The sequence below is a fragment of the Heptranchias perlo genome, chromosome 3 (assembly GCF_035084215.1).
Source record: "Heptranchias perlo isolate sHepPer1 chromosome 3, sHepPer1.hap1, whole genome shotgun sequence".
Lineage (NCBI taxonomy): Eukaryota > Metazoa > Chordata > Chondrichthyes > Hexanchiformes > Hexanchidae > Heptranchias > Heptranchias perlo.
Window position 1 is genome coordinate 68,723,272 of NC_090327.1, and position 27,279 is coordinate 68,750,550.

At 43.0% G+C, this 27,279-nt stretch overlaps 1 protein-coding gene across 4 annotated transcripts in view; it reads right to left on the reverse strand.

Moving 5' to 3' along the window:
• Positions 1 to 27,279, reverse strand: part of tox (thymocyte selection-associated high mobility group box) — a 231,394-nt gene that overhangs the window by 11,673 nt on the left and 192,442 nt on the right. For 3 of the 4 annotated variants that reach the window (XM_067980110.1, XM_067980112.1, XM_067980111.1), the window contains 4 exons: positions 24,574 to 24,804; positions 7,700 to 7,780; positions 6,408 to 6,812; positions 447 to 592 (listed from right to left, as the gene is read on the reverse strand). In XM_067980110.1, coding sequence (XP_067836211.1) covers positions 447 to 592; positions 6,408 to 6,812; positions 7,700 to 7,780; positions 24,574 to 24,804 — 863 coding nt within the window. The remainder of the gene's footprint in view (positions 1 to 446; positions 593 to 6,407; positions 6,813 to 7,699; positions 7,781 to 24,573; positions 24,805 to 27,279) is intronic. The other variant, XM_067980115.1, reaches the window with a different exon arrangement.

Consider the following 27,279-nt stretch of genomic DNA (forward strand, 5'->3'; position numbering starts at 1 on the left):
CTTTCAACTGCCCCACCCAGTCAAACAGCCTTTCTCCCATCTGCAGCATTTTTATAACCAATAAACAAGAAAACTTTATAAAATAATGTCGCTATGATTTTTCTCTTGGGTTGCTCGCTGCAGGGTCCTGGAGTTTAATCTTTAACTCCTGGAGACTCCAGGACAATCCGGGAAAGTTGGCAACTTTAGCGCACACACATCTTTTTCCATTGCATTATAAAAATATTAAGATATATCAATATTCACTCAAGCGTTTTAGAAATTATTGAATATTTAACTGTAACTATATTTTAAAATAGAAAGTCCAAAATATAACTATTCCTATATTTTACTTATTCTCTAATGGAACTAACAAATAAAATCTAAGCATGTAATCATAGCCCTTTGATCACATCTAAAACTTGAAGCTGCGGTTCCTGCTTTATGTGCAACTACTGACCACTAACCCATTATTGCAGTAGTCATTCCAGTCAACACTCTGTGGTGGGGGATTTCGGCAAACTGAACGAACACAGTCCATTGTTGGAGTAGCAACAGGTGCAGCTGTAGATGTTGAGTTGATTATGTTCTGAAACTCAGACTGTAAGAACCCCTGAAGCAGAAAACAAGGATTTTCAGGGTTGTCAATCATGAAACAATGAAAAAAATAAAATGAAAAGTGAATTCACTGAGATTTTTTTTGTTCTAAAGCTTCCTGTTGACAAATAATCATTCTGGTTGGGACAGGGGGAGGGGGCAGAGAAACAAAACGATCAATTTTAGGTTTTGACTAACAATGTATTTACTATACCAGGAGAATACATGGATCATTGAATGAATGTTGATCTTTGAAGCTTCAAATGCCTGCTATTTTCATTCTGTAATTACTTTTTAAGCACCATTAATGTCAGATGTTATCCTAACAAAAACATATTGGTTTATTGTATTTGCTATTCTGCACCATTCCCTTGTCCCTAGCTACTGAGAAAATATTTGATAGCATTCACAAGCAATTCATTCACTTTAGTCAAGGTAAACATTTAAAAACTCTAATTTAGCACTGAAGGCAAGAAAATATTTAACAAATGATTGTTATCAGTACAACAGTTGCGATAAATAAACCAGCTAGCAGCTTACATTAATGATAGTCAATATTTTTCTGGTTGTTAAGCTGTGGCCTTTAAGAATCGATACACTGATTATATCACATGGGTAGTTTGCTTATACCCTATATGGATCTCAGATAAATATACAATGCACAACACAAAAGTTCACTGGTACCATTGCAAAAATCAAGATTTCATGTTAGAAAATGGGTGCCTCCCTGATTCCATAACATATTCTGGTATCAGCGGCATTTATATATTCCAGGCAGGAGCCCACATCATTATAGGTGCCAATGAGCCACCTGTCTCAAGTGTGGTGGTGGTGGGGGGGGGGGAAGGATTTGACTGCAGTGCCTTGCTGCATCACTGTCTGCAGCCCAGACCTAACAGATTCAAAAATATATTTGAGTGTTGCTGCTTTCCAATTAAGCCACTTTTCCAAAGCAACTGATTGCTTTGCCCCCATTTCAATTACAATTTCTGATGGATAACTATAACTGGATAACTCAGAACTGGACACAATACTCCAGTTGTGCCAAAGGCAACATGAGGAAGAACTTTTTTACACAGCTAGTGGTTAAGATCCGGTATGCAATACCTGAGGGGGTGGTGGAGGCAGATTCAATCGCGGCTTTCAAAAGGGAATTGGATAAGTACGTGAAAGGAAAAAATTTGCTGGGCTACGGGAAAAGGGAGGGGGAGTTGGACTAGCTGGATTGCTCTTGCAGACAGCCGGCATGGGCTCGATGGGCCAAATGGCCTCCTTCCGTGCTGTAACCATTCTATGATTCTATAACCAGGTTCTGACCCACATTTCTCCCCTGCCTGTCCAGTTAACATCACTTTTCCACCCCCAGGCCACTGGAAATTTGGGGCTAATGTTTCCATTTTTTAATCCTCTTACTGTTCACTTCCTTACGCTACTTTTCTTTCTGTCAAAATGATCACTGCTTTGTGATTCATTTGGTCAGGTGTAAAGGGAGGAGGATGCGTGGATGTATTCCCAATGATGTGCCTAAATAAATACTAATGAAACTTAACGGAATTGTTCTAGTAAGCAGATCTTCTCTCAAGTATTTAGGTAACAGGTTGGGGCAATGCAATTAATCTATTCCAATGTGTCCTAAATCTTTAATATCAACATTGCATTGCACTTGCCAATGTAATACTGGCAGCATTTGTGAAGTGGTGTGAAGTGAGAGTGTAGCATCACTGTTATGGAGTCGTGGCAGAATTATGCCTAAGTATGCTCAAATAAATGCCGAGTGTGCAATTTAGTGACATTATTCTACCACTACCAGACTGCCTTTTTCTCAAGAGAAAAGCCCATCCGTTGACTAACATGGAAACAACTAAACAAATATAGATACTATAGTGCAGCAACTCCGTGCCCAACGCATATGGCATAAATTGATAAGATGCAGGTTCATGTGGATGAATTCACATGTGATGAATTCCTGATTTCAGCAGGTACAAGATACTTCCTGACAAGGAGCAAAATAAGGCAAGTCAGAGTGTGAGCTGTTTTGAGCTGCCTTCTCAGACTTTCTGGTGCTGGATACAGAGCAGATAGGCAGAGGCCTGGGTGCAGGCTGATTGCATCCCACTATAACATAAATGGTACGTTAGGTAGGGGATCTAAAGAAGGGGAAAAATTAACCGATGAAAGCAAAGGCTTGGGAAACCTTTGCTTTTATCTAAATTCCATAGCATTTCTGGTGCAATATTCAACAATCCTACAAATAAAAATAGCTGTTAATCACTAACATCTAAAATCAATAGTTATAGTCATCTCAAGTTAACAAAAATCAAAATAGAACATTTGTATTGGGAGTTTATGTTACTTGAACATTTATGCATCTGTTCTGTAAAGCACAAGTAGGTCAATAAACAACTCGAGTTGAGTCAAGTTTTGAGAGAGAAGAAAGGATGAGGTGGAGTGCTTATTGTTTTTTCTAGCTGTCATTACTATTTTAATCTTGATAAATATAAATGCAATGGTAATTAATCTCTGGAACATACATTTGGATCGGGCTGAAAGAGCAGGCAGCAGGTGGCTGGGTATTTTATTTAACTCTATCTATTCATGTATTGTTCTCCAAACTCCTCTCCTTCATTCACTCACAAAGGCACCATCTGCTTCTCCTTTATCTTCATGAGTCTCAACTAACCAAAATTCAGCCTATCACAGCTTTTATTGAGAGTTCACAGAAAAGAAATACCAAAAAAGGCTAAAAATAACAATTCCAGAGAAAGCAGAACAGTAATGAAAATAAAAAAGACATTCATCATTCTGCACAGAAATACTGGATATTCAGAAAAACAACAATAAATTGTAAAATTATATATTTTTTCAAATCAAACATTACATTTGCTAGAGGAAAAAAAATTCCAATTATTTTCATATGAAACTTAATGTTTTCTCATAAGTATCTATTGGACCTGTTTGATCCAGACAATTTTATTTGTTATGCTTTCATATTAGCTTTTTGTTGTTTTGACAAACATCTTCTGTTTTTTTTCTAGTTTCAAGAAACATTTGCATTAATAAACCCAGAATACATTTTTTATATTTATCAGTTTTTGTCTTGAAACCTCAAAAGATTAAAATTATGTATTTGAATTTGGTCACATTTCCCCTTCTCCTAGGATAAGCTTACAAATGAAATTGATTTCAGACTAAGAGAGCTGAAGTAGAATGCTGTGCCAAGTAAACAGCAGTGTCTGCTCTCTATCAGTCATTCATGAAGTCTGATGAAAGATAAATTGAGCTTAAAAATTAATGCAAAGAAGTCTAATTACACAATACTGGACATTTTACAGTTTGATCCTGCAGCAACAATTACCAGCTGTTTTTCTGTGATTGGTGGCATCCATGCCTAGAATTTTAAATTTCATTTTCATGTGCTAGACTAGAATCAAAAGGGGGGCCCGATAGAGATTAATTTGGTGTCAGAGGGGACATTTGCTCTGTAATTAGATTTTTGAGTCCTAGCAATTTGCTCTGCTGCTGTGCTAAGTCTTATGAAGCCTGCAGCAAAACAGAACACTGATCTTCATCTCTGCACTTTACTGTGAACTAATTTCATTTCCTGCCTATCTGAAGAGGTGTTTTCATCAGGCATCAGAGTTTTTGTCTTCGTGGCTGATTTATTCATCAATCTCAATGTGATTTTGGTTTTTTTTACAACCTTGAAATTACATCCAAATCCACAAACATCTGTTTATTACATGAGAAAATTGAAAATCTGTCTTTGTAATATCATACAAAGATTTTTCCACAAGGTTATACAACAAGTCGACAGATATTAATGATTTCATTTTTGGAGCTTCTTTTCCTTGCAGTGAACAGAATAACAAGGAGGATTGGTTTATCTGAACAAATATTCCAGCCGTGTGATTTTAGAGTTTTTGGATCTGGAGTATTCTCAAGCTTAAACCCCTCCAACACTTTTATATGTAATTCATGATTTAGCCAGTACTTTTTAATAATGATATATAATATATGATCCCTAACGTAACTGCCCCATATTAAATATTTTGCATCATGTTACATTGAGCATATTGAGCAACACAAAGCTGTAAAACATGCTTTTTGTCCAGCTGTAATTATAATGATCGAAAATGACTTAGTGAAGAATAATACTGCAACAGCATTTGAAAGCCAAATTTTCCACAGAACTTTAACATTTCGAAAACTAGGATTTTTTTTTACATAAAAGTACAGCTTGTCATGTAGTACCAAGCCATAAAGACCAGAAGGCCCCGGGTTTGACTCACAGCTAGGGCTTGGGGAGTTACAATCAACCTCATCACCCCTGGGCTAGGGAAGGAAAAGAAAATTAGTCAGGGTTCCTACTCATGATTGCCATTCAGTGACTGATGCCAGAATATACATATATATGAAAGAAGCACAAAGGCAGGACTATGATGCTTTCCACAGTTAAATAGCTTACTGCATTTCACTATCTATGCTTACATATGAAGAATGGCTATTTTAGAGAGGTATTAGAAGGCTATCACCGCCCTGAAGGTCTTGTAGTGACCAAGAAAATCATACACCAAGGCAGTGACTACGTGCAACAAATCTATGTTTTCCATTGTCTCACTGTATTTACTACTTATTCCTATGGAACCTTCTTCAGCTGGGAGGATGGTATAATTTAAGCCACTGATAATGCTGTGTACCCATGTCTAGTAGGAGGTATGATTGAATCTGGCAGGCAGGTTGTCTACCATCTTTTCTCTCTTACCACTCCTTCCTGCCACTGGAATACACTACTACAATGTGGTCACCATTTAATTGTCTTCAAACTGGTGAAAATCACCCAACCAATTGTCAAGACAGCTCAGAGACTAAAACCTGCAGTTTTCCCATTAAGACTGAAGAGCTTGGTTGTTTTGAGCTATCTCATTACTCTAACATGCATCAGTACAACCTCCTATTCAATTAACACTAAATACAAAGGGCTAGAATTTGTTGTCAAAATAACGGCAAGGCTAATGGCGCTTGCCGTTATTTAGCGGTAAATGGTACAGCAACTTCAGGCGAGGAACAGATGCGCGGTTAAATGTGAATCTCCAAAAGTTGCTGCCCGAGTTGTGCTGCTCCGCTGTTAGCTTCGCGAAAACGGCATCTCGTCTTTAGCCTCCCCATTTTTTTGCCCATTAAACTCACCTCAAAAAGTAAAGTCTTGTCATTACAAGTGTAAGTACCCTTTTAACAACGTGATAAGTGTTAATGACTGCCCATCAACCTCTTTAGCACCGAAAATTTCTCACTTCTTCAGGTTTTGAATTTTTCAGGGAGATTTTAAGACTGTCAAATTTAAATTTACATTTTTTTTTCTTACTTTTCCTTTGTCGCTTTTTTCTCTCAATATAATCTTTTTTTCCTCTCTCTCTGTACCCGATTTAACATTGAATTCACCCCCTTTAATTCATCCTTCTTCTCAGTCCTTCCTGTGTTTATTCCCCAATCCTTAAATCTCATTGGTTAAGGAGATACCCTGTTACTTGCCCTGTTCACTCAGGTCCCAGGCGCCCCGTTTCCCTCACTGCGCTGTTATCAGCTCACGCTTTCAGCAACTTTGGGCAAAATTTTTTTGAGCTGAAGGGTGCAGGCATAAGTCTAACTTATGGCAGATTATGGCCCAATGTTTTTTATTTGGTTTAAGCTAGCTACTCATTTGATAAAGAGATCAGAGGGTCTGTACTTTCACTCTCTTAATGACCAAAAAAAACCTTCAACGTATGCATATATTTAAAGTAATTGTAAATAATTTATCTGGACTTGCTATTGACATGCAATACTGTACTGACCTGCTGCATTGTTGGTGAGTGCAGGGGAGGTTGAATCTGCATTGATAGCTGGTGATTTCCTATTTGCTGAGACATAACAGAAGTCTGCTGCTGGTGAAGTTGGTGCTGTTGCATGGATAGCTGGTGCAGTGGTGGGCTGATTTGAAGAGATGGAGGTGGAGAGACGGTCATATTTGCTATAGAAACAGTCACTGGCATCTGACCATTGGGCTTGGGAGCAATACTCCTAGACAGATTGGGATGCATGGCAGATACGTGAGGGTTCATACCAGGCTGTTGATGATATGCACCGGAACCAAGGTACATTGGAGAGGGGGCCTGTGAGTGACCAGAAAACACTGGCTGCTTTGAATTCATTATCTGAGAAGCCTGGGATGTCTTTGTATCAATAGGGTCATTGTAGCTCTGTAGGGAAGATCACCAAAACGGTTAACTGTTAGCTGGTTTTAATAGATTTAATTATAATAAAAGACAGCCTCGAACAATATATGATTTTCTCACATAATTATTTAGTACTTGCCATTTTCTTTCATTGACATTGATTCTCAGTATTGCATAGATAGGATAGTTTAAATAAATTGCATTAAATGTACAAGAGGCTATCTTGTAGAATTAGTTTCATGCTACACCTTTACTCTTCTCTAGCTACAGTCATAACCGAACCAAAAATAATCAGAGTGTATCAAGAATCAGTATTTATCAAACTGTACTGAATGCCTGTGTCAAAAGTTTCAACTGTTAGTTTTAATTTATTTTTTGAACCATTTTATTTTGGATAGCTTTTATTTCTCTTTGCATATATGTGATGAACTAACAACACTACAAAATCTAGGTGCTTTGCGAGTTACTGTTGGCAAAGAGTTAAAAACACCTTAAAAACATGAATAGACCAAACATGCAGAAATAAGGTAAACACAATATTTGCTACAAAGATGATAACATCAGAATGCACAAATATGTCACTATAAACTGAAAATTACGTTAAGTGCATAAGTCACATAAAGCGCTGTTTTCTCTGACTCTGAATGTGTACATAAATGAAAACACTATCTTGATACTTTCATGGAACTGAACAGCAAACAGCAGTTTATCAACCAGAATTACATGACAATTGAATAGCTCATGCAATGTAGAAGGGGGAGGGGATTTGGTGAGGGGGCTTTAGAACTCTGAAGAGCCATTTTCTTGGCCCCAGGGAATACAAAACCAGACTTCTGGATGCAGGATGGGGCGGGAGGGAGAAGGAAATTTGAAAGAACGATGCTGCATGCATTGATGATACAGGGCATTACCTTGGAAACCAGGCTGGCTCTGTAAGCTGCTAACTGTTTGAGATACTCCTTTTTGGCAGCTTCAGTCTTCTTTTTGTATACCTGTAAGACAATGTAAAGGACTATTAGCAGATGACAGCATTAGCTGGCTACAGTATAAATTCAACAAAATGATCTTTCAAGCAGTAAACCCTAATAGTGTCAAATTAGATGAGCAACACCATATTTTTTATTGAAACCTTAAACTCTAGCTGGTCAATTTATGTCATACTCTTTCCTCTTGAGTCTTCCTGTTTCCAGAAAATGTTAAAAAGAATACTGAAGTACTACTATTCCACTGGTAAGTATTGTTATCACCATCTGAATAATTTGTTGCAAGGAAATTTTACTCCTTGCTGTGATAGTTTTTCACTTGTTTGTTTTTTCATACAAAAACAATTAGCGTTAACAATTATTTTTCATTAAGTAAGTTCTTATTTGCTGAACTATTGGGATTTTAAAAAAATGTAATATGTTCTTACATAGCAGTCTCTACTCTAGTACATCAGCTGAAGAGACAGTGAGGCTGACTTTCCTGGACTTTCTTTGACCCAGCGCTGGACAGACACAGTGGGCCCGATTTTAGCAGGCCTGCGGGTTCTCGGCGGATGGGCTAGCGGGCGCGTGGGTAACGCGCCCGGTGAAATTAGTGGGTTTCCCGCGCGATCGTAGCAGGCAAACCACTATTTGGAACCACTTACCTGCTCCTCCGGGTTCCCCGCTGCTGATCTGCACGTCAGGCGGGCTGCGCATGCGCAGTAAGATCTGTCAGCTGGAGGCACTCTATTTAAAGGGGCAGTCCTCCACTGACAAATGCTGCAACCAATAGCAAAGATGACTGCATGGAGCAGCCCAGGGGGAAGGCTGCTCCCAGTTTAATGCTGCCTCACCCCAGGTATCAATACATGGGGTGAGGAGGAGGGGGAGGACAGAGATCTTCCATCCGGCAGGCGGGAGGAAGCGGCCCGCCTCCGCCACCAGGAAGGCCTGGCTCGAGGTGGCAGAGGGGGTCACCTGCGCCACCAACATATCGCCCACCTGCACACAGTGCAGTAGGCGGTCCAATGACCTCAGTAGGTCAGCCACAGTGAGTACACGTAGTCTTTCCCCTACAATCCGTCTGCCACATCACTGCCCCCACCCCACATCTCCTTCGGCACTGCCAACACTACTCTGTTACATCACCCCTCATACCCACTCAAACCCCATCCTCATCTTACCTGCACCTACTCACCTCGCCAGTACTCACCCCGCCACTACCACGCAACCCAATCCTCATACAATCTCATGGCTCTATCCCATACTCACCCTCTCGTGCATCTCTCTCACGGCCAGCCTCACTCAACCTGCCACCACCTGTGCTACAGCCACAGGGCATGTATCACATATGTGCAGTAGGCAGCGTAAGGCAAACGTGTCGTGAGCATGAAGGGGATGCACAAGGGTGTTTGAGGGTTTGTCATGGTTGTTACTTATATTGAATTTCAGAACAACTCACATCACACATTATATTGGCACCACTACTGCCATGTCTTCGTGAATCCTGTCCGGTTTGTGCAATAATGCCCGCTCCTGGGTATCACTATGAGGACCCACCACTGATGCCACCCATTGTGTCACTGCAGAGTGGGTGTAGGTGTATTTGCAGGGCTCTTCTGCGCAGACGACTGAGAGACATCGGCGATGTCCTCGGTTGCACCCTGGAAGGCTGCGGAGGAGAAGTTCGGGAGGGCAGTGGTGACTTTGACAGCGACAGGTAGGAACGTGGTGCACGGGCCAGCCAGGAGCAGCTCGGCATGAAAGAGGCTGCAGATGTCCACGACTACATGTCGAGTGACTCTGAGCCTCCGTGTGCACTGCTGCTCAGAGAGGTCCAGGAGGCTGAGCCTCGGTCTGTGGACCCTGTGGCGAGGGTAGTGCCCTCTGCAACGCATCTCTCTCTGTGGTAGCCCTCCCTCCTGCTGTACAGGTGGATGTGTCACAGCACTCTGTTGTGGAGCTCCACGTGTCAGAGGTGGACGGCGTGGATGGCGAGGCTGGTGATGCTGTTCGCCCTCCGAGGAGGTCATGACTGCAGCTACGGCGGCCCCCATCCGCAAGATGTACATCTGAGGGGGGTCCACAAGGTAGGTACATGTCTCCGGACCCCGGGGTAAGTGTGCAGGTTGGTGACTTTGACCGTCAGGAGGAGGGTGGTGGAGGCCAAACTTTATCCCAAGTGACAGAGTGGCCTCCTGCAATGGGTAAATGTCTCCCCCCCCCACCTGTCAAATGGACCTTTGCAGCTGCCACAGGCTGACAGCTGCAACACGTCCATTCGAGCTGGGAGTGTTTCCCCCAGTGTGTGAAACAGTCCCATGTTGTTCAAAAATCCCACATAGTCCCTTAATCAGGTCAGTTAATGATCTGAAATACCTAACTAAATATTGTCAAGTGGCATCCCGCTGGCTTTAATTGCCTGCGGGATTCCCACCAGCGGGGGCTGCGCGTGCACGCCGGCGCGTCAGCGGGGAACCCGGAAGTGGGCGGGATCGAGGCGGGATCCGGTCCCGCTCCTGGATTTCGCGATTTTCGGGGCCCCCCCGCCGAGAACGCACCCGATAGCGGGTGGTAAAATCGAGCCCAGTGTGCTTGAAAGGTATTGCGCTGTTCCAGACCACCATTTGGTGTACCAGCCATTAACTTGGTCCGATTATATCCCCAGCGGAGGCCTGCCTTCTGGCAGAGGCTGCACCAGAAAACGGTGAAAGAAAATGGAGTGCAGCTGTAGGCCTGTTACCAGTCTCAGGCTGCTGTTGGAGAGCAGCCCCCAAGACCCAAACATCTGGTGAGTCACAAGGTTAAAGAATTTGGGACTTACCTCAAGGGTCCTCTTTGACATGTTGCATAGCCACCTCAAGAAAATTGGCCCCACAAATGAGCCCTATATGAAATCAAGACTCATTGCATAAACGATTACTTCCACTTTAACTCCTTGCCCAGGATCTTGAAATTGTGGAACGTCTTACCTCTCTCCATATTCTCTTTCTCTTACAGAGAAGAAGCTTTTAAAACCCAAGCTTGTTGTCACCGTCCATTACTTGATCCTTCACCCAGATTCTCCTCCCCCCATAAATCTTATTCAGCACCAGGACAACATAATGGTGCTGCCTACTCTATCACAAGATATATGAATGTATATATTTAATATCTGCTCGGACTCAAAACTTTAAAAAAAATCTGTGATGTATTTGGGGAAGTATGTCAATGCAAAATATACAGAAGTCATTGCTCAGAGATCTGTGCACCAACTTAAATGAAACTATGAGGATGTGGCATAGAGTCATTGTTATCCCTTAAAATTCAAACAAAAATGTTTGATTACTGGCTGTAGGTATGGTCTTCCTCATTATTTCAAAGAAATTCAACTTCATACGGGATACTGTCATCACCCCACAGGGGAAAATCACCTGAGTCACTATATCGTTAAGAAAACTATGCCCTTTGCACTTAGGTTGACGCACGCCTGAAATGTGTTCCCAATGTTAAAAGCTATCAGTTGGGACTGCTAAGGATGAAAATTTACTCCATTATCTTTCCTCTCTTTTGTATACAAGCTTTAATTCTAAATCATGCTCTTAGCTCCTTGATTTGACAAGGCAGCAATGAGAGTCCAAGTAACATTCAGGTGCTTAAGCAGAACACAATAAAACATTTAATTATCTCCAACCCATACCGGGGCAGGAGAAAAAAATGGGGAATCTATGAATGAGCTTTATACATAGAAGACTCTGCCCATGGTGGGTAAAGTAGCATTTTTCCTCATTTGGGAACTCAACATCCACACAGTAAGAACTTGCATTTATATAGTACTTTTCACATCCTCGTGACATCCCAAAATGCTTCACAGGCAATGAATTACTTTTGAAGTGTAGTCGCTGTTGTTAAGAAAGGGCTAATGTGGAAAATGGGTGCAATGAGGACCAATTTCAGCCCCATGGGCTCTGCTAAAAGGAATGACTGTTGCCACTGAACCAGAGAGAATATCTATAGCAGACCCGAGGTTTGTAATGGGGTGCTCTATTGCTGAGGGTCCTCTAACCTCAGCCAAGGATTTTTTGTTACTAAGGTCATGGTGGTCTGGAGCTTCATCTTGCAGCACTTCACAGATCATGTTGTGGATTCTTCCATACGTACAGGCTGCATGGCACAGTATCAAATGACTTCATGAAGTGTTCAAGTTGAGCTTTCAAAGAATGTTTCTAGGCAGGACCTGTGAGGTCCAAATCCTTGCACACAGCAGCTGAAGGAGGCTATAACAAATTTTGGGTCTGTTGTAGATACAACCTTGGGTTCAGTACCACCCGACTCTCCCATAAACAGATCCCGCTTACCTTACTGCCTAATATCTAGTCATTTGATAGTGCGACCCTGGGGATTGTAACAATAAAAACGCCATGTTATATAAACTGTATACAGCGATCTCACATGTGCCTCCACATACACTTCTCCAGTTTCCTAAACTGTGGCTTACTTAACACTTTAACGAGACACGGCCAAATGCAAAACAAACTGATTTATTTTACAATTATTACATGAACAAACAAAGCAACATCTATAATAAATCTCACCTCATTTCAACTTAATTCATTAAACCTCCTTGTACTGTAGAAAGTAACAAACTACGCCACTCTGTTCTTGTTAGTAGGCTAACTTTTTAAATCAAGGTTGCCTCTGGATCTGGTCTGCTCTCATCTTAAAAAGGAGGCTGAGGCCTGTCTATCTTCCTCAGCAACTTCTAGAACTGACTTCTTGGTCATGTATTTCTCTGTTCTTTTGTTCTCTAGCTGGACAGGAAGCCAGCAACTTAACCTCTGACCCTTTCCCTGTCCAGAAGTTAACATTGGGGCTGCTAATTAAACCAGCTAACACTCCTGGGGGTGGCAGCTCCTTAGAAGCTATTTCCTGCTGCCCACAAAATGATTAGGATCATCTCAACATAATGAGTCTGGATGGTTCTCAGGAACGAAGCCGTATCAGTATAATCACCCAATCTCCTGCCTGGGATGAGTTAATTACTCTTATTTTCTCAAGTTGAAGTGGCATGTAAGAAGCAATATACACATAACAAGCTTAATACACCTCCCAACAGCACACCTTCCACCAGCCCTCCTGTTCGGAGAATTTAATCCCTAGAAAGCAAAATATGACTTAAAAGTAACATTTTAATCTAAATCATACCAAGACTTCCCATGGTGAAACAGTCAGAAATCCTAAAATGTGATAGAGACCTCAAGCTGCCCCTCCGGCCAGCAGTTTGTGTCTCTTGCAATTCCACTTTTACTTTCTCCTTCTCATTCGTGGTCAGTGCTTCACCAAGTGTGCTCTCCTGCAACTCGTTAACGGACACTGTTGAATTAGTTATATCTGTGACAGTATTTGCCGCAGTAGGACTGGGTGCTGTGACGTGTATAGTTGGCTCGGCCACCTACTCCTCTTGGGCACGTGGAGGAGCAGTTTACAATTCTTGTAGTTAGAAATCCTTTGAGGAAGAGCTGCACATGGCAAAAGATTGCAGTGACCTACAATGAAATGGTGCAAAGTCGGTCCGGTCCGTATGTTAGAGGAGGTATGATTGAGAAAACTGGAGGAGAAGTAATAAAAGAAAATGATGCTAACTATGAGTTTCTGACTTTCTCCTATTACTTCTATACCCTTAATCTCAATGATATTCTTCTCATAAGTTGAATTTTGAAGGCGATTAATTACCTCCAACTGTATTTTATTGACAGTTAGAAAAGGTTAATGCGAATGGTTTACACCTGAGGCATGATGGCTTTGATATTAATCCCCCCACAATGAGCAGCAAAGGGTCTGGAGGTGGAAGGGGGGGTGGTTAAAGAGTTAAATACTGGGAATGCATCCCCAACAGCCGCATATGCCGCTGGAAATCGAGGCGTCCGAGTGTACCACCGTAGAGAGGTGGGACACTTAATTAACATATTTCAATCGGGGTCCCACTGTGAAATTGGAAGCCTGATTTAAAATTGACTGTTGCTGCACAGGTTTCCCAGAGGTCGGAAGACCCGGCAGTGAAAGAGAGGCAGGAGCTGCCGGTTCTACAAGGTAAGTACCTTTCTTTGCGCTCCTTGTGGGCCAGGAGAATCAAGAGTGCTCCCCCCGGCACCTCAAGGAAGCCTTCAGCCTCCCCCAGCCTCAATCGCAGCCTCCCCCCACCCCCAGGCCTCCCGATTGCCGATCTCTCTCTCCCCTCCCAATTACGGTCTTTCTTCCAACTCTGGATCCGCACCCTCCTCAAGGGTCCCCGGTCGTGGCTTCCTGCCACTGGTATTCCCTCCCGACTGAGGGCCAGGATGCCTATTTGGCCAGCTGCAGGGTGGGAAACGGAGCTAGAAAATGTTAATGAGTTCTGCCATTAAGTTCGGCCACGGTAGCAATTATACTACAATATCTTCTCTAGCATTGCTTTTGTTATTCTTTGACCGGAATGTTCTAGAGGGACTGGGAAATAAAAGCAGCTAGTTATTACCCCACCAATAAGAATGGCTTTCTGACATAACAAGACAAAGATTCTAATTTCTAACACCTACGAGACAAAGAAAGATACAAATTTCTTTACGCACTCTGATTTCATTTCTTTTTTTAAAAGAAACAAATTGAATTCTGAAAGCAAACAAAACCTTTTTGTGCAAAACAGATAGAAAAGTAGGGGAGGAGAAGAGGGAAACTGGTTAAGAGTGAGGGGGCGTCTGGCCTCTCACCATCTGCCTTGGGGAGAATGAGTGGGAGTGGAGGAAGTGGATGAAAGGTTAAGGGCGAGATGAGTGACACTGAGCCAAGGGGCAGGGGAGGATACAGAGGTTGAGTGGGTAGTTCAAAGGTGGAGAGGTAGGAGTAGCGATGGCAGTGATGGTGCGGTAGGAAGGGGAATCGGTAATTGGAAGGTGAAGGGGTAGGGAATATGATGGGAGCAAATGGATGGGGGAAACATGAGAGATTGGGGGAGGGGTTGTGATGAGAGCAGCTGAGGACCACATTTTCCCCATAATCCCCTACCCCAAATGCAGTTTACAGTTGCTGGTGATTCCTTTCCACACCACACTACCCAGCACTTCCCACCCCCCCAAAAAAGAAAACAATTACAAGACAGAGAGAGAAACAAAAAGATAAGTTTGGGAGAGAGAAGCAGAAGAGAAAGAGACAGAAGCAGAGGAGGAGAAATATTCTTGCTGACCTCCCATTCTTCACCTTCATCAACTCCAACTTTTCCAAAATTTTGCTGCATGTATCCTGTCCCGCACTAAGTCCCATTTGCCCATCATCCCTGTGCTCCTTACTGAACTAGACTGACACCCCATTCCTCAACACATTCAATTGAAAATCCTTTTCCTTGTCTATAAATCCCTCAAAGGCCTTGCCCACTCTATCTCCACAATTCCTCCAGCCCTATATTCTCTCCCAAACCCTCCATTCCTCCGACTCCAGCTTCCTGTGCCTTCCTCCCCCTTTCAATCTTCCATTGGGGGCAGAGTCTAATGTTGACTCGGTCCTACTCTGTGGAATTCTCCCTTTAAATCACTTTATCTCTACAGCTTTTTCTCCATCTTTAAAAGCCTCCTCAAAACTCAACTCTTCAATCTCGCCTTCAGTTATCCTTCTTAGCTCTTCCTTCTTGGCTTGGCGTTCGTTTTCATTATGCCTATTCATGAAGTGCCTCGGGGCAATTTTTACATTAAAGTTGTTATATAAGTGTAGGTGTTGTTATTATAATGAAATTTTAGATACCGTATGTACTCTCATATAAGGTGACCCACATTTAGGATGACACCCTCCTTCAATTTCCAGCTACAGCATCACATAAATAAACCTAAAGCTGGTGCAGAGTGAGTAGGAGCCAATTGCAGAGCAAGTCTCAACCACAATGCAAGTATAGATGGCAAGTAGAATGTTAAAAGGATTGGGGTAGAAATTTGTTTGCTCCGTTAGGCCAGAGCGAACTGGGTGCAGGAACAGGTAGGCCTGAGGCCTGATCGAAATTGAGCCTCAGGTCTCATCTGAACAATTAGGGCGAGCTGCTGGCACCTGTCACTCCTTCAGATGCAGCTTGCCATGTCGAGGGATCCAATTTGGGCTGCCTGCCTTGATGAAGCAGCTGAAGATAGTTGAGTTAAGGACATTGCCCTGAAGAAGTCCTGCAGAAATTCCATTTCTTATAATTCTTAACTTTGGATTAAAGTGCAAAATCCCTTCAATATAAGTTCAAGTACTGAAGGGAAAGTCTTCAATCCTTTCTCAGCTATTGTTCCAAATCAGAAAACATTTAACCTTTTGAATTTTTCTTTAGTTTCTGTGAACATATTTTATATTACTTTTCTTCTTAAAATAAACATCAAAAAGCAGAATGCTGAATTCTGAAGATTCTAAGTGCCAAACAATCACAGGTTTAGATCATTTCCTGTGCAGAAATGGATTGTTCTCAACAAGTGACTTAAGGCATGAAAGTTAAGTTTAATAATAGATCTCACTGCAAAGCCCACAAATTGAGAACAGGAGTGCACAAGGAGCAATCACAATATTTTATCTTTCACTTTTTCAATGTTAGGTGGGACCACTGCAATAAACTGGAAAGGCTACACTTAATAGCATCATGTGAAAGCACTGTTCTTGCTCAGAAAAACACATCATTGCAATGTTGCTTGGGGCCATTGTTCTAAATGAGCAAGATGCCATAACAACATCACTCAGGAGCCATTGCTCTAATTGAGAAGAACAGCACAGCAATGTTCTAGCTAAAAACATTATGGGGGGTAATTTCCTGTTGGGCGCAGGTGGAAAACTGGCAGTTGCACATTGCCCACCCGCTATACAGAACACTCTATTTTCAAGGAAAATCGGGTGGGGTGCATAACAGGCAGCTGATCCGAAACCGCCAGTTCACTTAGAAAAATTACTCCCGATAACAACATCACGTGGGGTAATTGTTCTAACTGAGAAAAGCAGCATAACAACATCACAGGGGCTTCTGTTCTAATCAAGTAGAACGGCATACTCTGATCATGTAGCACCCATGTTCTAACTGAGAAGATCAGCACAGTAACATCACACAGAAGTCATTGTTCTAGCAGAGATTACTGCAACATTTGAGAGGGGATATTAACTCCCTCCGCCCGGCAGAAATGGAGTGGCAGCGGATTTAAAATTGAATTATCACCCCGTCGGCATTTTTCTCAGGGCCTTCCACTGGCTCTCGAAATGGAATGGGCTTCTCACCGGAGGGATTGGGTGGCCAGCTCACCCGCTCTGTCAGCCAACTGCCCGATAGATATTTCTGGTAATAATGAGGGTAAAAATTCACCTTCAGCAGGGGTGCAAAACTGGCAGTAGCAGATTAGCTGCCCGTTGTACACCCCGCCTGAAAGGAAAATCGGGCAGATGTATACTGGACAGCCGATCCACTACCACCCATTTTGTGCCCTTGCCCAAGTTGAATTTTACCCCCAATGGCTGAATTGCCTGAGACTGCATTAAGAATTCATTAAAGCAGAAGAAATATGCTTTTATATATGATGCCAACAGAGATTTAAAAATTCAAGTCTATTTTTATTTGCTGCGAATACATTACTGCAGTTCCTAAAGGGTTAAATGTGACATCATTTTCCCTACTCAAAGTTGCAAAAAAAACAATTCTATCACTGATTGTCTGGAGTTCACTGCTGGCAAAGAGTGTGAAATGTTTATGAAAAAAAATGGCTCAGCATTGCCACAATACCTTGTTTTGGTGGATGAGCTTGTATTTTGCCCATTTATCCCAACTTAGATACACAACCTCAATCGATAATGACTATAAGCGTACAATATCGGTTGTGTGTTCAGCTGAATCACAGGACACGTATTGTAATTTTGCACAATATGTACAATGTAAGGTCTTTAAATATATTGCTGTAATCAGGCATCCAATCACAAGTAAAATGAGTCAGGAGAAATAAAAGAAGAAAGCTGAGATCCTTTATCTATCTGCTGTCTGAGCACCAATGAGGAGTAAATGATTTGATTGACTTGACTGGACATAATATTAATGGAATTACTGACAGCTCAGAGAAAAAGACATTGGTTTCTGGGCTCAAAGGATTTGTCAGCTGCCTCAGAAGTATGATTCCAGCTCTTCACATCCTTGCTGCTCCTAATTCAGCAGGACAGGCTCATAATTAAAGCAAATTAACTATTTACACTTGCCACTACTATCAGGGGAAGGATGACATCAGCAGGAAGGAACGAGTGGGAAATTAAATTCTTCCCACTTCTATCAGCTCTGCCCTCATATAACATATTAGCAGTAATTTTATGAAGCGCCAAACATAGAATAAATACCGTGGGTGAAGTAATTAGGTGTTGCTATTGAGTTAAACTGCTTGAGTTAAGGTTACTGAATATAAATTATGCAGCTGAAAGCAAGCATATGTTGTAGAACTCAACAGTTGCTAATGTTACCTGATCATTAATTTGTGGATCGGTAAATTAATCCATGGCAGTCAGCTCTTTCTGCAGCTGGCTTTATGTTTTAAAAAACAAATAAAACACAAATCACCGCTCGTTACACAGGGAAGCCCTGCTAATATTACCTCCATTTGGCAAAGAAAAGTTTATCTGGAATGAAGAGTTGACTTCAACAATGGTTTAAAGAACGGTTTAAGAAACTAATTGTAACAGGGATTATAAGAAAAATACCAACAGTGTTGATATGATGTGGACTTCACAAAAGGGAACGGGGAGGGGCAACCAAAATAAATTGTGTATTATGTGTACATGTATGTGTGTGTGGTGGTGGTGGTGGAGGTGGAGGAGGAGAAGGAGGTAGAACTGATGGAGCAGCTGTTGGAGGGGAGGAGGTGGTGATGGAGGAAGGAGGGGAGGAGGAGGAGGAGGAGGGGAGGAGGAGGAGGAGGGGGGGAGGAGGAGGAGGAGGAGGAGGAGGAGGAGGGGAGGAGGGGAGAGGGGGAGGGAGGGGGAGGGGGAGGGAGGGGGAGGTGGAGGGGGAGGGAGGGGGAGGGAGGGGGAGGGAGGGGGAGGGAGGGGGAGGGGGAGGGAGGGGGAGGGGGAGGGAGGGGGAGGGGGAGGGAGGGGGAGGGGGAGGGAGGGGAGGAGGGAGGAGGAGGGAGGGGGAGGAAGGGGGGAGGAAGTGGTGGTGGAGAGGAGGGGGGGAGGAAGTGGTGGTGGAGGAGGAGGGGGGGAGGAAGTGGTGGTGGAGGAGGAGGGGGGGAGGAAGTGGTGGAGGAGGAGGGGGGGAGGAAGTGGTGGAGGAGGAGGAGGAGGGGGAGGAAGTGGGGGGGAGGAAGTGGTGGAGGGGGAGGAGGTGGAGGTGTTGGAGCTGGTGGAGGAGCAGGTGGAGAAAGAGACAGAGGTGGTAGTGGAGGAGGTGGAGGTGGCGGAGGAGGAGGAGTGAGTGGAGGAGATGGAGGAGGATGTGGTGGTGGAGGAGGTGGTGGTGGTGGTGGAGGCAGAGAAGTAAGTGGAGCTGGTGGAGGAGGAGGAGCAAGTGGAGGAGATGGAGGAGCAGGTGGTAGAAGGGGAGGATGTGGTGGTGGAGGTGGTGGTGGTGGAGGCAGAGGACATGGTGGAGGAGGAGGGGGAGAAGGTGACGGAGAAGGAGGTGGAGAAGAAGGCAGAGGTGATAGTGGTGGAGGTGGTGTAGGAAGAGGAGTGGGTGGAGGCGATGGAGGAGGAGGTGAAGGAAGAGGTGAAGGAGGTGGTGGTGGAGGAGGTGATAGGGAGGAGGTGGTGGTGGAGGAGGCAGAGGAGGCGATGGAGAAGGAGGAGGTGAAGGAAGAGGTGAAGGAGGTGGTGGTGGAGGAGGTGATAGGGAGGAGGTGGTGGTGGAGGAGGCAGAGGAGGCGATGGAGAAGGAGGAGGTGAAGGAAGAGGTGAAGGAGGTGGTGGAGGAGGATGAGGAGGAGGTGGTGGATGAGGAGGAGATGGTGGTGGAGGAGGAGGTGGTGGAGGAGGTGGTGGTGGAGGAGGTGGTGGTGGAGGAGGAGGTGGTGGAGGAGGGGGAGGAGGTGATGGGGATGGTGGAGGAGGTGGTGGTGGAGGAGGAGGTGGTGGTGGAGGAGGGGGAGGAGGTGATGGGGGTGGTGGAGGAGGTGATGGGGGAGGAGGCGGTGATGAAGGAGGCAGTGGTGGAGGAGGCGGAGAAGTAGGTGGAACTGGTGGAGGAGGAGGTGGTGGAGATAGAGGAGATGGAGGTGTAGGTGGTGGAGGAGGAGGAGGAGTTGGAGATGGGGTGATGGTTGAGGAGGTGGAGATGGAGGTGGAGGAGGAGGAGGAGTTGGAGAAGGGAATGGTGGTTGAGGAGATGGAGGAGGATGTGGTGGAGGAGGAAGTGGAGGAGGTGGAGGCAGATGAGGAAGTGGTGGAGGTGCAGGAGGAGGTGGAGGAGGAGGTGGTGGAGTAGGAAGAGGAAGAGGAGGAAGACGAAGTGTTACTTCAGGTTAACATTCTTCTACAGTTGCTTTGTTTCAACATTTTAAATTAGCAGCTGTGTTTGGTGGCTTGTTTATCATACTTGAACCAATTTTTATATTTTAATATTTATATATTTATTTTTATTTACAAACATTTTTAGGTTAAAAGTTGTTTTCTGGAGAATCAGTGGTATAAAATGTGAACTATTCCATTTGATCCAGTGATCTCATGGTCACACTGATGATGTTGATATTATCCAATATGGCGATGGAACGTGAGTCCACGGTCGTCTCTGCAGTTTCTAAGATGTGCTCTCAAACAAAGGCTCTGAAGACTCTACCTCTGCATTTCTTTGGAAGCAGCATTATTAAAAAAAATGTGAGAGCTGCATTGGATCGCCAACAATTGATTCAGTTTAATTGAGGGAATTAACTTTAAAATCTGCTAAGTTTAACAATTATTCTGGCTACAATAAAACCTTAATATTTTAGAAAAGATTTCAACACTTCTCAGTGCCTTACCTGTGCCAGGTGTTCTGACCTGTAAACCTTTCCGTACATCAAAACTACTGATGTTAACTCCAGTACCATTACAAACCTTCATTGTAATAAGATCATTAGCAAACAAAAACATCATATGAAAGTTTATATTAAAACTTTATTCCTATTCATGGGTCTTCACTGTGTATAAAATGCTCAACTGTTTTACTATGCTTCACTATATCTAGCTGATATGGAGTAAAGCGTACAAGGGCATAAATTGTGATGCTGTGCTGCCGACATAAAGCCTTATTAGATGCAAGCACGGGGTGCAGAATAGGGGCAACAACACCGTAGCCCTAACTCCGACCCAGCTCACATCTAGCAAGGTTCCATGTTGGGCAGTATGGCCTCACAATTTTTGCCCTATAGAGCGTTTGTAATGCATGTAAATAGAGCATAAGCACTCATTCACTATTATTTGGCTTAATAGTGTAAGACAAGACACTTCAAATCTCAGCACAAGTGCCAAGGTACACCTGCCCAGCCTCTGCCACTGACCCCGACTAAGTTTCTGGCACAGGGGGAGGTCCCACAATTTGCATGTCTTCTGTAGGCTAGATGCACTCCTGAGATGCTTTCCCCAACTCCTGAGCCAAGCCAATGAGGCTGAAGAGTTCCGGCCCGGGGAGATGATCGGGACCACACTTGGAAGAAACATTTAGTGCTCCCAAGACCCTGCAGAAAGGAAGTACCTTTCAATCTTTTAAAATAACTTTGCCTGCTCAGGTCTTCAAGGGTCCAGGTCAGAATCCCAGCCTGGACCCATTGGTGGGCCCCACATCTGGTCCTTGGTCAGCAAATATGTTTGGTCTCACCAGGGTTACCTGAGCTGACCACACGCTGGGTCCCAATGAAGGTCCAGAGTGTGCGTATTGAAGTTCCCGTGCACAGCCCTGCTTCCTTACATCGATGACCTTGTATGGAGCAGACAGAGGTTTTGCCTCCATAGGCCCACCCTGGAAACATTGCTATTAGGCAGAAACCCAGCATAACCAGATCCAAACCTAGTTACTGGCTGTTCTAGTGGATTCCAGCTGAAATTATGGAAGAAGAACGCTGGCATTGTGGTGGATTTCGTGGCCATTATTTTACACTGAGGCTGATATGAAAATGAGATTGGTGACACAATGTAATTATTGTACTTCCTAACACATATGGGTTAAAAAAAATTAAAGTCCAAAATTATGGTTAAAAAGCTCAGAACAGTTTGTGCTTCAGCTAATACACCATCAGCTACACAGTAAACTTGTCGCAGCTGTCAGCATAGCAGTGTAAGAGTAAAGTTTGCCACACAGCCTGTTCCAGGAACTGAGCCAACCTAAAAACTCCCTGAGGGACAATAATACCACTAACAATGTAATAACGTAAGAAATCTGAAACATGAAATGACTGTTCATCCTATCCAGCTCATCTATTGTCCAAATTCAAATTAAAACCGTCCAAACCATTTTCATTGTCTTCTAAATGCGCTATATGGTCTTTTTTCATTGAGTGCTTTCTTATGTTAAAAAGAAAAGAAATAACTTGCATTTATATTGCACCTTTCACATGCTCAGGAGATCCCAAAATGCTTCATAGCCAATGAATGCCATATGAACTGTGGCCACTGTTGCAGTGTAGACAAATACAGCAGGGCTACGGGATTGCTCTTGCATAGAGCTGGCGCGGACTCGATGGGCCAAGTGGCCTCCTTCCGTGTAATGATTCTATGATTCTAATTTTCACACATCAAAGTCCCACAAACAGCAATGAGATAAATGATCAGCTAATCTGCATGAGTGGTTGAAGGATAAAAGACAACCAGGGCTAAGCGACCTGTCCTGCTCTTCTTCGCGCCTTACTGTTTACTGTCAGCACTTCTGACAGTACAGCATTTCGTCACTACTCCAGAGTGCAGGTGCTCCGACATTGGGAATGTCTGCACACAGCCCTGCCTTCTAACATCGATGACCTGAGCTGAAGTGTCAGGCCAGATTAGCTGTTCAAGTGTCTGCAGTGGAGCTTTTTTCTTTTCATTCTCGGGATGTGGGCGTCACTGGCAAGGCCAACAATTATTGCCCATCCCTAGTATGATACAACTAAGAGTCAACCACATTGGTGTGGGACTGGAGTCACACATTGGCCAGACAGGGGAAGGATGACAGGTTTCTTTCAATAAACCAGTTGGGGTTTTACAACAATCTGACAGTTTCATGGTCATTTTTACTGATACCAGATATTTTAAACTGAATTCAAATTTTCAGACTGCCATTGTTGGATTTGAACTCACACTCTCTGGATTACTAGTCCAGTAACATAGCCGCTACATTACTGTACCTCTACTGGTTTAACTCATAACCGCTACATTACCGTACCCCTACTGGTTTAACTCATAACCTTCTAATTTAGAGGGAAGAGTGCTATCACTGAACCAAGGCTCACACATTACAATTAATGATATGCAGTCACTGTTGTTAGATGGGTAAACACAGCTGTAATTTGCACATAGCAAGGTCCCACAAACAGCAAATAAATTGAATGCCAGTTAATCTTATTTTTGATGGGGTTGGTTAATGGCACAATGATAGCCAGGACCCCAAAACTACCTGCTCTTCTTTTAATAGTGCTGTGGGATCTTTGATCTCTAGCTGACTGTCTCATCAGAAGAAAAGAACATCTGACAATCCACAATGAAACACTGCATTCGAACTGCACTGAATTGTCAGCCTAGATGATGAGCTCCAATCCTGCAGTGGGGCTTGAATCAACTAACTGATCTAAGATCATTTATGTTATTACATGACATGACTGAAAAGTTATTTCCTGCCCTGGCATCAAGCCTATATCCCTCTACTCCTTGTTGAATCATTCCTGTTATTAATTTTTTTTTCAAAATAAAGTCAATGGGGCAGATTTTCCTCTATCTTTTTGCCCAGATTTGGGAGGATCTGGGGCAAGTGGAAGAGCAAAGTCACACAGGAAGACATTCTGCCACTTTCCAGTACCTGTTTTTACTGTTATAAGCTGGATAGCCTGGTGGTGAAAGATAGAATACTAGAGCCTAGTCTTCAGTTGCTTCCAAGCCTTTATTTACAGAGCTCCACATTACACACACCACACCTTAGATAAGCTGTCTTATATATGGGTACAAGAGAGCCCCTATTGATACACCCCACCTGGATACAATCAACACGAATTGATATATATCACATGGATACAATTAACAGTTACTTCCAGGATTTCCTGTTGGAAGTGACAGGCGTCCCATATGTCTGTCCAAATACGAGTGGGTATAGTAAAATACGATGCATATGATGGGAATACATCATAAAAATGTTGCATGCTAGGAATGCTATGTATTCCTGGCACACAGTATTTCTATTAAGGGGGATGGAGATTTAAATTTTGAAGTCCCCAAGGGAATGTAATTGATCATGAGACAGTCGATTGCACCACAATTTTTAAATTATTACAAAAATAGGAGGCTCTTCTTTAGCTGCCCTGAAAGCAGCTGGTCCCATTATACTGCCAGAGCACAATGGTTGCTGCAGTGAGTTCTCTCCTGCCCCTCCCCCATCCCGAGGTGGGTTCCCCAATTGAGGCGTGAATCCTGCTGGGAGCTGCTGAAAATATTTAAATGACCCTAACTCTGGACAATCGGTCAGTGTTGTTCGAGGAAGGGATGGGGGGGGGGCATTGAGGCAGACAGGACTCCTACCTCACTGAACTTTCACTGACCTTCCACCCAGAAGAATAATCTGTATTTGCCCTGTACATAGAAATATAATGAATTATTTCGGCCATCTACATATTGCACCTATAAACAGAGCTGAGCTATATATTAGTCATGGCTCAATACTGTGTACTTGTGCCTACCTGTTTTTGTTCTTCGCCTAAACCATCCCACATTGAGGCAACAATCTTTGAAACTTCACCAAAAGTGGCATTTGGATTTTGACCTTTGATGGCTGCTTGAGTATCACGAAAAAATAGAGCATAGGCTGACACAGGTTTCTGTGGCTCATTTGGATCCTTCTTTTTCTTCTTTTTTGGAGTTTTGGGTTTCTTTCCCACATCTACAGCTGCCCGTTTTTCACCACCGTTCATCTGTGATTGAAAGAACCAGATTTATTAATGTTAACGTTTACATTTAACTTGATACAATCTTTTTCAATACTGTGAAAAGAACTTTGTCCATTATAAAAATACCCCGTGACTTAATTAATGATGATTTTACTATGGTTCTTGGCTGTATTATAATGGTATATGTTTCATTTTACTGTAACTTGTTTATGTACTTTTATTAAATTATTATTAAAAGCTGTGACTTTAAACAGGTATGATGTGGAGATGCCGGTGATGGACTGGGGTGGACAAATGTAAGGAGTCTTACAACACCAGGTTATAGTCCAACAGCTTTATTTGAAATCACAAGCTTTCGGAGCTTTCCTCCTTCGTCAGGTGACCTGACGAAGGAGGAAGCCTCCGAAAGCTTGTGATTTCAAATAAAGCTGTTGGACTATAACCTGGTGTTGTAAGACTCCTTACATTTTAAACAGGTAAAGGAAGTAGGAAAATGTAATTAGAAATGCAGTATAGGGTACTAAATCTGTGTAACATTCAAACACTTTTAATTTATTAATTTATTTGGAATTCTGCCATTTTTGGCTGGGTAAGTGTGCTACTATTTGTATTTTAAGTTGTTCTGTGTAAATAGTAAGCCACTCAAACACAGACCATACAAAAACAAATGAAGGATCTAGAAATGGCTATTGGTGATATTATCATGCAAATACTTAATGCTTGTATCAAATTCCTCTGTTATTTTAAGCGAAGTGTCAACCCATTCATTTTAAATGGGTTAACATCACTGTTAGAATAGCAGAGAGAGAAATATGATGCAAGCATGCTAAGCATTCATACGATAACACCAATAACAGTAATTTCTAGCTATTTGTCTGATTTGCAGTAATGTTTCACAAACCTTGACTAAACAAGCAGGATAGGTGCAATGAACTGAATGTGACCTGCCTAAAAGTTTTCAGTTAAGTATATTATCACATCTGCCAATTATACTACAATATATATTAGATTATAATTTCTTTCATTACAAGGTGTAAAAATTATGAAGCCTACAATAGACTCAATGTCCCCCTGAAATATATATATTTTTGAAGTGTTTCAATCTCTCTCTTCTCAGCAAAACAGCTGAATTATGACATCAACTGTTTAACAATATCTGCATCATATAATATATTATATGATGTAAATAATAGATTAAAATTGAATAGGGAATTGTTCAAATGAAAGATGCGGAACACTTCTATATTGGCAAAACTTCAGTAGTGTTTACCATCACAACAGTGCTACAACTCTACAATACAAAGCACACTGGAAAAATGTATGTTCAAAATTAACTGGTTCAATCATATTCCAATATTGCTGTGCTGTTGCTGTGCTACTTCATTTTCTGTGGATCACTGATCATACTTTCACACTATAAGTGTATGGTAGCATAGTGGTTATGTTACTAGACTAATAATCTGAGTTATGAGTTCAAATCCCACCACAGCAGCTGGGGAATTTAAATTCAATTAATTAAATAAAAAATCTGGAAAAAAAAACTAGTATCAGTAATGGTGGCCGTTTTAACTGAAAAATTGTCGTAAAAACCCATTTGGTTCACTAATGCTCTTTAGGGAAAGCAACCTGCCGTCCTTACCCGGTCTGGCCTATATGTGACTCCAGACCCACAGTAATGTGGTTGATTCTGAAAAGGCCTAGCAAGCCACTCAGTTATACAATCTTGCTATGAGAAGTCATAATAAGAATAAAACCAGACGGACCACTAGGCACCGGACACGACAAAGGCAACCCAAGCCCAGTTGAACCTGGAAAATCCTCCTCACTATCATCTGGGGACTTGTACTAAAATTGGGAGAGCTGTCCCACAGACTAGTCAAACAATAGCCTGACATAGCTATACTCACAGAATCATACCTTTCAGCCAATGTCCCAGACATTTCCATCACCATCCATGGGTATGTCTTGTCCCACCGGCAGGACAGACCCACCAGAAGGTGGTGGTACAGTGATATACAGTCAGGAGGGAGTGGCCCTGGGAGTCCTCAACATTGACTCCGGACCCCACGAAATCTCATGGCATCAGGTCAAACATGGGCAAGGAAAATTCCCGCTGATTACCACCTACCGCCCTCCCTCAGCTGATGAATCAGTCCTCCTCCATGTTGAGGAAGCACTGAGGGTAGCAAGGGCACAGAATGTACTCTGGGTGGGGGACTTCAATGTCCATCACCTAGAGTGGCTCGGTAGCACCACTACTGACCGAGCTGGCTGAATCCTGAAAGATATAGCTGCCAGACTGGGCCTGCGGCAGGTGGCAAGCGAACCAACACGAGGGAAAAACCTACTTGACCTCGTCCTCACCAATCTACCTGTCGCAGATGCATCTGTCCATGACAGTATTGGTAGGAGTGACCACCGCACAGTCCTTGCAGAGACGAAGTCCTGGCTCCACACTGAGGACACCATCCAACGTGTTGTGTGGCACCATCACCGTGC